The sequence below is a fragment of the Bidens hawaiensis genome, unplaced genomic scaffold (assembly GCF_021521415.1).
Source record: "Bidens hawaiensis isolate Kalapana, Puna unplaced genomic scaffold, B.hawaiensis_p1.1 tig00060573_1, whole genome shotgun sequence".
NCBI lineage: Eukaryota > Viridiplantae > Streptophyta > Magnoliopsida > Asterales > Asteraceae > Bidens > Bidens hawaiensis.
The window spans coordinates 466-12,025 of NW_027500927.1; the positions used below are offsets into that span (position 1 = coordinate 466).

At 36.2% G+C, this 11,560-nt stretch overlaps 1 protein-coding gene and 1 pseudogene across 1 annotated transcript; one reads left to right on the forward strand and one right to left on the reverse strand.

Moving 5' to 3' along the window:
- Positions 1-326: 326 nt before the first annotated feature.
- LOC143603084 (putative glycosyltransferase At5g03795 pseudogene) lies at positions 327-816 on the forward strand (annotated as a pseudogene).
- A 123-nt stretch (positions 817-939) lies between these two features.
- LOC143603086 (putative ribosome biogenesis protein RLP24) lies at positions 940-2,995 on the reverse strand. The gene is made up of 5 exons (XM_077079996.1): positions 2,955-2,995; positions 2,558-2,670; positions 1,495-1,608; positions 1,279-1,415; positions 940-1,195 (listed from the first exon to the last, which is right to left on the reverse strand). Exons 2-5 carry the CDS (start codon positions 2,636-2,638, stop codon positions 1,045-1,047), a joined length of 483 nt encoding a protein of 160 aa, XP_076936111.1. The 5' UTR covers positions 2,639-2,670; positions 2,955-2,995; the 3' UTR covers positions 940-1,044.
- Between the last annotated feature and the right edge of the window lie 8,565 nt (positions 2,996-11,560).

Here is an 11,560-nt window from a genome sequence, read left to right on the forward strand (position 1 = left end):
CCCGCCAACCCGACACGACTGACACCCTGTGATATCTTTTTCTTAACAGGAGTTACGAATTAATGGAAAAAACTTTAAAAGTTTACATCTACAAAGAAGGCGAAAGCCCGGTTTTTTCATGATCAAAACTAAGGGGGGTCTATGCTTCAGAAGGATGGTTCATGCAACTAATGAAGAAAAACATTAACTTTGTTGTAAAAGATCCTAAAAAGGCACATTTGTTCTATCTACCTTTTAGTTCGGTAAAGCTAAGAATAACGTCTCAGGAGCGAACTCTCAAGTCGCGCAAAGATTTAGAAGTACGTTTAAAGAATTACACGTCTCAGGCCCATTTTTGCATTTTTTGCAGGCGGTATGCACGGGAACTTAAGACCGATTTTACTTCAACATTGGCAAGATAAAGAGCCCGACATTAAAATACTCGGGCCAATGGCCCGTGACATTGAAAGTAAAGCTAAATACCGAATGTACATGAAAAGTAGTAAATACTGTATTTGTCCACGTGGGCATGAAGTATACAGCCCGAGAGTTGTGGAGTCGATATACTACGAATGTGTTCCGGTTATTATTTCGGACAACTATGTCCCGCCTTTTTTTGAAGTTTTGAACTGGGAGGCATTTTCGGTTTTTGTTCTGGAGAAAGATTTGGTGAATTTGGGTCGGATTCTTAGAGCGATACCAGACGAAAAGTATTTGGAAATGCAGAAGAGGGTGAAGATGGTTCAAAAGCATTTTGTTTGGAATAAAAAGCCTGTAAAATTTGATTTGTTTCATATGATTCTTCATTCTGTTTGGAACAATAGAGTTCTTATGTAACTGTTTTGAGTTTTATGCTAAGTATTACTTAAAATGTATATTTTATGTATATGTAATGCATGTAAAAATGATAACAGAAGGCATTTGCAGAGACAAAATAATGGACTGTAATATGGCAAACAATTAAGATCATCACAAAACTAACACATATTTGTAGAGTAAATAATAATCCAAGAACAACTAAAATCATTTCAAGATTTCAACTTAACACAAACAGCAATCATTCACTCATTCTTCCATGCGGTTTTCATCGGTGTCTTGTTCAACCTTAACTTTGTTCTTATGTTTATCCATCGCACCCGGAGCAACAAGCATGTGAAGACTCTGATCAAGTTCCTTCAATTTTTCCTTCCTTTCCTTTTTAGTCTTAACCTTCAACCTGCATCGTCATAAACAACACGTTACGAAAATAATTCAAACATATATTAAAACTGCAAAAAGAATTCTTAATAAAAATAATACCTGTCCCCTATGTGTTTCTTCGCTCTCTGATCCCTGACTTTAACAATAGTCTTGATAGCCTTCAATGTGTTCTCGGTCACGTTTCGGTCATACCTCTCGGGTCGGTTACGTTTCCTCTCAAACTCAAACGTTGAGTCCTTAAAAAAAAAATTAAAAGTAAATCATGAACAAGTTAACAAGCCATGATTACGATTATAAATATAAACAATTACTTACTTCTGTCATGTCTTTGCCATGTAACCGCCTATAAGCCTTTGTCCACTTCACCTTACGAGGATTCCTCTTCATTTTGAAATTCTTGTGACATTTTGATCGACAAAATCTAAATATCTGCAATTGTGAATTTTAACAAAATAACATAAAATCAAATCAAGCCATGGTAAATAGGCTGTAAATGATCCAAACATTCAACGAACTGCTCGGTAAGAAGCTCGTTTATGTACATTCGATTAACAAACGCACAAACATAAACAAGGAAAACCATTCGTAAAATTATGTCCTTGAACGTTCAACTATGTGTTTAGTTAAGTCCTTTAATGTTTGGATGTTCAATAAGATTTTTAATACTTTTTAATGACTAGACTAGTCTAATCTTATCATATATACATCTAAGCAAAATTATTAGCCTTAAAATAAATTTATATATACGAGTATTAACCTATGAATATAAATGTTTAAAAAAACACTAGCACAAACTTCGTAGCCGAACCTAGGGGTGCAAACAAGTCGAGCTACTCGAGATCGGCTAAAAAAAAGCTGATCGAGCTGAGCTTAAACGAGCCCGAGCCCGAGCCGAGCTTGAGCCTAAAAGTAAGCTCGTTTAATAAACAAGCCCGAGCTTCACATATTGAGCTCGAATGGCTCGCAAGCCTAAACAAGCCTTTCATTAATATAACTTTTATTATACTTATTTTTATATATTTAATTTAACATGATGAGAAAATAACTAAATAATTAAATTATATAAAAAAACATTATTAATATAAATTAATTAAGAAATACTAAACAAGCCAAGCTCGAGCTGCACAAATAAAAATCAAATCAAGCCGAGCTCAAGCTCTGTGTGAGTTAAACTCGGCTGAGCTCGTTTGCACTGCCGAACCAAACTGTTAACACTGACCATTATCAGTTAACCAAATCAAACAAAACACCATTCGTGTTCATTTCGTTAACGAACAAACACAAAACTTATTTCAGTTCAGTTCGGATACAGCCCTAATGGTAAATATACAATCCATATAACAATCTAAGCATAACAAAATACAATTAAAAAAACTACCTTCGCATCGTTGCGTACGAACTGGATACCGTGTCCGGGATATACAGTCGACGAACAAAACCAGCACTTTTCCAACCTCATTACTAAATCTTACAACACAAGCCCTAATCTTTCTGCATAAGTAACAACAAAATAATAAAATCATGTAAAAATGTGTGCTTTAACAGATTAAAAGCTAAACTAACTGTATGTAATTGTAATCTATCAATCAATTGAATCGAAATAGTAATAATAATAATAAAAACCCTAATTAGTAACCTAAAGTTAATCGCCGTCAACAAAACAATCAATTAATCAATCAATTACATGAACAACTGATATGAATTGAATAGTTATTACATGAATCAAACTATAATAAACATTAGAAAGCATATACATAATATACATACATACATACCTTAGGGCAACGAGAAAGAAAGAGGCAGAGAGATTGTGGGGTTTTGATATTGATATAAACCCTAACTAAATAATATTATTATTGGCGGTCTTGTTATATATGAATATGGGCCAGGCCCAGTAGCTACTTATTCATGTGTGTAACTGGTTCCGGACCCGATCTGTTGTACCTGACCCGGCTCGTGAGTATGAACCGGTTCCATCTCTACCGATCAAAACCCGAACCTGAATCGACCCAAAAACCGGTCAAATACCCGACCATACCCGAAACCGGTTTTCAACTTTTGTTGAACATACCCGAAACCAGTTTTGGTTCGTGAAAATACCCAATGTGTGCACCTCTATCAAGAAGTGTACAAATAAGATTTTTTTTAAACTGGGTTCGGGTTTGAACAACAAAGTCAGGAATCTTGTCGGATAGAAACTGCATCTGGGTATGGTCGGGTTTTAACCGGTTTGGCCATGGTTTATCGGTTTTTGTTTGAGTTGGGTCTGGGTTTTGACTGAGTAGTGGTGAAACTGATTCCGGGTTTGGACACGGTTTCTCTAAGGAACTGAAACATGGTTTGTGGTTTGTACCCATAGGTCAAGTATGATGGATCCAGTTCTGAGTCGGATCTGAAACGTGGTTCTGTGCCCAGAATTACTTTACTTTTTTGTATTATATTTATATGAAATTAATTTATGTTATTCAACCATTACATTATTCTCATATTGGTCTTTATTATGAGACGTCGAGAATGATAGACGGATGAGAAATGGGTTATTTGTGATTAGTGTTATCGGACTATTTTGGTAATCTGGGAACACTGTAGACCAAATGAGAAATCACAACATACAATGGTACAAATTAGAATGACGAGTATACACTTTGCCCAAAACTGTTGCGACTTTAGTACTAAGGGGACTATATGGCTCTAGTACCATGGGGAATTCTAAAGGGTGCCACCCCTTAGTGCATTCGGGATAACATCGATGACAAGGTCGTGGCAACACCCTTGATTACAATGACATGATATTGACATGAATGGAAAAGTTGTATGGAAATGACCTTTCAAAGTTACTAAGTTCAGTAATAACTTTGAAGGTGTGGCTATAAACTTTGTTTTGTAGTAGCAAATGTGTGATAGCATCTTGTTTTTCGATAACATTTTAAAACATCAACAGCTTTTGAGTTTGCAACCAAATAAAGCTCCCGATACCAATGTAACTACAACAGTTACACTCTAAATGCTATAGTTGTCTATGAAATGATGCAATGCCTCAAACAACCTTTGTGTCATTCAACGTCTATATAAGAAAAATAACTGGTTTATCTGATTATTGATTTCGTGTATATGAGATACGAGGATATCAGTTTGAATACACAAAACCTACGTGGCTTGCCAACCAACATGGCATAATAAAACAGTAGTACCTATATTACATTTATTTGATGGAAAAGAAGACAAATGCATGTGACACTATCACAATAGTTCATTTCATATTTATTATTTATACTCGCTCATTTTATATATATGTATTCCAAATATGGCAAATCAAAACTAATTGTGGTCTATATGTGATGCACGATAATACACATGTGTCATGCACTCAATACACAAGTTTATTTCACATATCAGTGCTGTAAAAGCCGGATTCTAAGGCCGACTTGACGAGGACTAGTAGTACTCGGTCCTCAGACCCCCTACCTTGGAGACTTTCTTCAAGTCGGCCTGGATTAGTCTGGGGCCGTCAAAGTCGGTCAAAACTTGGGCTAGTCGGTTTAGGATTTTCTAAAAGTCGATTCAAACTCGGTTAAAAGAAGGGCTAGGTGGTTAAAAGTCGGCTAGGCTACCTTTTTGATAGAAATTATGGTTATTTTAACACACACACACACACATATATATATATAATCCAAATATTACTTTTCTTAATATTTGTCATGTTCGAGTACTCTCCGAGTACTCCGAACTACCCAGTCCGCCGCCTAGGGTCCCTACCGACTTTTGCAACCTTGGCACATATTCAAAGTATTGAAAACGGTCTTCATGCATAAGCTTGATGCAAAACAACACACGTGGTGTTGTATAACATTATATTGGTTCAATGAACAGTATCACTAGTTCATGGTACGTTAAATGATCAAGGTTTGATGCATGCATAACAATTTCAAAAGGTTGAACAGGAGTTTGACACACAACACAATGTCATGGTTAAATTGTATATAAAAACACTAAACGTTTGATGCAAAGTAATAAAAGAGGTTGAATCCTATGATGGTAATAAGTAAATTATAAATATGAAGATTGTGATGCACATTAATCTGCATGCTCCTGTAGAAACCCGTAATATTGATTGTAGGAGATGACGAAATACAACAACACGAAAACTGACTAGATAGTGGTGAACATAAATAAGGCAGGGAACATAAATGTCCTCCATTTGCCCATACTAATCTTAGGAATCATAGATATGAAATACAAATAGTCTCTTTTAAAAACACAATTTGAAAAGGCTATGGCTATGAAACAAATGAACCCTACAACAACTAATACATAATGGTCACATATTGATTGAGCTCGCATTGTCAAATCCTTAATAATGAAAGTTGTCCGAATACAAAGTACATGTTTACGAAACTACTTTCGCGCCATACTTTTATACGTTCACTACTAAAAGTAAACAAAGAGACGGTTACACTTACAAGCGAGAACGTTGTCACATTGTTATACCATGAAACACGTCTTGAATGTAACTATTGTATGTATATCTTATGTGATTGGACTTGGCATTTACGTTACAATTTTATTTGATAATAATGTTCATCCATAACTATTAAAATGATTAACCCTACACCAACTAATTAAGGGTCACTCATTAAAAAGGTGGCATTATCAACCCTAAATTTATTCAAGTGAACCCCATATAATCTATGAAAAAATATTTCAAGAATAAATATAACTGAAAACTATCAACACAAAACTCAACAACACTAACTAGTAATTAGTGATCGATGGTCACTTAGTACTAACCACCATTTTTCCACTTGGGAATGAAATTGTTATTGATCAAATATAATAACTTATTACTCAAGATTGTAAATGATAATCGATTTTGACTAATTACCAATTATCATAAAACCGTTCATCATTAATCTGTTACCCCTTAGACCCTATCAAGAGGGGCGCGTTGCCTTCAAGCCCGTACCAAGAGACTAGTACTTTCTTGGAACCATCAGGGTTCATTGGTTTAAATTATTATTAATCTTACACACGCATATACTTCATGCCACCTAACTTGTATCGATATATATTATAATTTCACTTTCATCTTAAGTCCAATTATACTTCGATAATATTGATAACATTAAAATCACCAAGAATTTATCATGAGTGTTGTAGCAACATTTATCGAGATTGGGTATTGGAGTCATGCTGACCGAGTCTCGTCATCTCTAAGAAAGAGATGGAGCCACAACATGAACAAAGCTCGTTAGATGTTCTAAGACTACCATCGAGTCGATTTCATATCCACAGTTATGTATATATGTATACAAAGTATTTATCTAAACTACACAGGGGTGTCATATATGAAAATGCGTAGGGAAAAATTATAATATGAAATATTTTTTTAATTAAATATGACTTATAGTTTATATTTTAATGATTCTCGACGATATACATTTATTGCTATAGTGATATTACAGTTTATTTATCTCATCGAATGACTGACCCGACTTGACCCATTTAGACTTGAAAACTTGCGGTATAAAATCGAACACCAAAAATTCGAATCTAAAAAAAATTCTGGCTCTGTCACTTGTTGGTGACATGATGTGGCCGAGAGAATATAACACTTGAAGTGGATTGGTGCTTGCTTAACAATCAAGGACTTATGATGGTTTCACGAAAACCAGGTGTGATCTAGTGAAGCTATATATTGCATTCACTCGGTATATATAATCTACTTATAAGATGAATGTGTGCTTTCATTTGTACTCGATTGGCTTTGTTTAATGTACGTGTATGTGCGTACATCAACTATCAATTATATGCATGTAATATAATTTCATTCAACTATTATGTACGTTACAAGAAATATAATTATTATATGCAGTGAAAAGATCCAATACACTAATGCCTTAACACATATTACGTACGTGAATTCATTTTTTCACGAATCGATCCATGGAATCACATCCAAACATCTCGGAATCGTCAATACATATCCAATCAATCATTTGTTCACCGAAAAAAACAGTTTTGGATTGTTAATCGATCAATTTTTCACTTTTCCACGAAGACCGTTTTTTGAGCGTTTAAGTTTTGTGAGCGTTTTCTGACCGTTTTAGGTTTCTACCTTTGAGCGTCTCGCGTACCTACCGTACGTTAAGGCATTAGCGTACAGTAACTGCACCTTGTATACATCAAAATAAATTTAGTTATAATTTAAAGGAAAATTGTTTTTTATTGGTCTCAATTTTGCCTTTGTTTTTTGTCTTTAAGTGTCTCGCGTACCTACCATACGTTAAGGCATTAGCGTACAGTAACTTTAAATTTATTTGTTCATAACGATTCGCAGCTAACGGAATCCTAACGCCGTTAGTTTCAGGTCGCCGAAAAAACGTTTTTAGCAGGGAAAGTCAATTTTTCTACCGGAAAACACCACATGAACACTAACCACCACCACCAATTGACTCACCGTCAACCAATCACCATCACTTAAACACCATCAACTGATTCCGACGATGTAACTAAGGTTCCGACGACCTCAATAATTGAGACTTTTACTAGAAAAAGGTTCCTAAAGGAACGATACAAAGTTAACCATGATGTTTGGAACAAAATTGTTGAGTTTTCGAGAAAAAAATGTGCGTTTTCCGGCAAAAACGTTTTTTCAGCGACCTGATACTAACGACATTAGAATTACGTAGGTCACGAACCGGTAGAAACAAATACGTTAAAAGTTAAGAACGTCAGCAGTCAATTCGTTAGTTAGGACCAGTAGTGACTAAAAGACGATAATTGGGACCAATAAAAACCAATTTTCCTAATTTAAATATATATAAAGTACTTATAAACCTTATCAATTTTGATTTAACTAATGGACCCGGATTTATTTAATTTCCAAAACATATATTTTGTATGAGGTGGGCCAATTGGCCAGCCCATTATAGCACATGACCCATTATATGCCTAGCAAGTATGCTGTTAGTTATTATACACTTATACAAGTACACACCTATATATATATATATATATATATATATATATATATATTGCTTTATTTATTTAGGTAGTTAGATTCAAATGATGGGAGAAATCCATTAATATGTTAAGACTCCAAGAAGATGCATAATGAGCTCAATCATGTTATAACTACTTTTATATATAATTTTATATATAAATACACACACATATATGGCTCAAGGAAAAAAGTTAACACATAATTGCATGTTAATTTTGATTTGGGTCAATTTTTTTAACTGTTTTTTTCTTTTTCAAACGGCTTAACTAAGTGGCAGTGGTGTCTCTCCCAAATGATCAATTTTGTTGTGAACAATTTTTTAAGCGTATTGTTGTGTGCTTGCTATCCAAAACTCCAAAAATGTACACTATTATTAGAATTTGGGAAGGTTATGGTTAATCTCGAGCAACCACCCTGACTGCTCAACTTTTTTCGAATATCAGGATATTAAAACACAACAATATTAAAACACAACGACGTGGATAAAATAAAACTCCATACCCGTCACTTAGAACCAATATAAGTGAGCCAGAATCCAATATGGTGTGAAAATGTCTGATAACCGCTAAAGATTCACATTTATATAAACAATGGTTTTATAATTAAATGAATTAGTTAAATGTATAAATTAGATTTATTATTATGCTTTATAGATGTTGAATAAATACATTAAAAAATTATAAAGTGACAAACTATAAGAAGTTATGAAAATTATAAAAAAAAATTAATAATAAATTAAACAATACATAGTATATTGGTGTTCGTAAAAAGTATATAAAATTGGATGCCAAGATAATAGATATAAATAGGCTCTTTAATGGAAACCTAGTAATAAATGGTAGTTTCTATGTTGCAACGTGAATATTGTCAGATATTTAACCAAAATAGAGAACATCTTGAATTTTATTATCGTCTTTTAGTTTAAAATAAGATATATGTTCTCGTAATTTTAAATTTAAAATGTACCATTGGACAAAAATGGGACTAGTTTATTGCAGAAAAATCAGTAAACTATATTCATTTGTATTCCTTTTTAGTGTTTAATCGTTTTAATTAACTAAAAGAATTAAAATAAGAAACAAGTTCCAAATTAAGATAATTTTTCTTTCATTTTTGAACAATTTTTTATAACGCTACTCTTCATCAAACCGGCCATCGGATATCTAAAGTACAAGATGACATTATAAATAATTTTATATTTAAAATATATACACACAAATAAGTGAATAACTAATGTAAAACATATATGAAAGCTATTCTATTTTCTTTTAGTGTGTGAAGAAACACTAAGTGACCCGGTACAGATTATAGATAATCTGGGGGTTAAGTAATGTTTCCCACGGATGAGGTCTAGCTGAGAAGGCTGTTCTTCAGGAGACCTGCAAAACAAACACCGTAAGCTCGTCACTGAGAAGGGGGGGGGGGTTCCTCCTTGTGACCACCCTCCGGCGTGAGAATCAGACTAGGTTGCTCTGAATATAAGTGTATATTAAGAGATTGCTAGATAACTGGATAGCAGATGATCTTACCATTCCAAGATGTTGGAGTATTTATAGCCGAATGTAGGTTTCCAAGCAGGTACAGCCGGCTGAATAGTATTCCCGTTCTACCAACAGTGGACTATGCACAGGCCATACTGGTTGGTGGGTAGGTTACGGCCAACAGTGACAAAGTCGGCTGCACTATTCCACCAACTGTAGATTATGCACGTCCCACCTACTGTGGATTGTACGCAGGCCATGCTGGTTGGTGAAAAGGTTACGGCCAATAGTAACACTATTCCACCAACTGTAGGCTGCGCATGTCCCACAGTAAGGGTTGGTGAGTAGGCAGCGGCTAATAGTGACAAACAGTACTAGAGGGTGCTCCTCCTCGCACTGTTGTCGGTGAGCTGTCACCCTGTGATTGGCTCATGGGTTGTTCTGGTCAGATCGTCTGTCCTATCCATACCTTGGTAGGTTAGTACAAAAGATCTTTCAGAATCACACAGACTGGCTCATTTAGGCGGGATTGTTCCCGCCTTGCTCATTCCTTCATGTGACTACTGAAGTATCTATTGTCTTGTGCGTGTAGCCCTGCTGTCTGCGGGTAGCCTTCCCTGATGGCTTGTATCCGCAACTGCGGGAACAGGCGGGGTACTTCACCATTGGGAGGCTTTCCCTGCGTGTACAGCTTGCGTACTGCGCGTAAGGTTCTATGAGCATGGTGGGTCCTGCGGGAGCAGATGGTCTTTGCGCAGACGTCCCTGTTCAAGGTGAGTCTTGCGGGACCAACTGGGCTCTGCTGGGACCTACCTCTTCAAGTCCCCCCAGTCCAATGTTCTTCTCATGAATGTTCAATAAAGTGAGGTGAACTTTTGGACTTTAAGCAAGGGGTTTTGAAAAGGTTTTTAGTTTTAAGGTTCTCCGTGGGGATTCTTCCCGCGGATTTCCTAATGTCACTTGCAAAAATTCCCGATTTTTTTGCTTGATCTTTGGGTATGATGCGGGTAGGTATGTAACCTTCTCGCAAGTCAGGAGCGTTGAGTCTCACTTGTGTGGATTCTCCTTGAGGTTTTAGTGGTTTTGAACATAGTGATCAATTATGTTTAAACCACCAATTCCATCCTGGAGCCTCAAAACAATGTATTTCTCGACGTTCCCGCTATGCGGGGATGTTATTTCCGTTTCCACAAGCATTGCCCAAAAGATCCTTCTTGGTTTCAATTCCCTGCGGAGCGCTAGGTATGTGAAGGGTTTTGCCTTAACACTGTACCCGCGCTCGTCTTACAGTTACTTTACTTCAAGGTACCCCTGGCGTCAATTCCCTGCGGGTGCTAGGTATGTGAAGGGTTTTGCCCTAACACTGTACCCGCACCCGCCTTATAGTTACTTTGTTGCCGGGGTTTTCTTGGCTTCAATTCCCTGCGGGTGCTAGGTATGTGAAGGGTTTTGCCTGAACACTGTACCCGCATCCGTCTTATGGTTACTTGGTTGCCAAGGTAAGGGGTATTTTCCCGCTTACTTTTGAATCTTTTTGAATTTTGAATTTTGAAATTCGAAAGGTTGGTAAGGATAAGAACAGTCCAGACATCTGAAACGTCGTGCGACGGTTTCTTCTGACTGTGTCAGGTCGTGCAGGAAGTTATGGTGACGTGACAGAACATGGTCATTCCAGTCGCTTTTTCAGGCGCGTGGGCACGATTTTTCGGGCGCGTGGCCTCGAAATTACTGGCACGCGTCCTGTCAACAGCTGTTGCCAGCTTGCTTTTTGCCACGTGTCATAGTTTCATTGCACCTTCGATTTCTCTCTCCTCCGCATTAAATTCACCGCATTAATTGCGATTACTATATAAAGGGGGAGAGGGTTATTTGCAATTCACACTTTTCACTCTTCTCT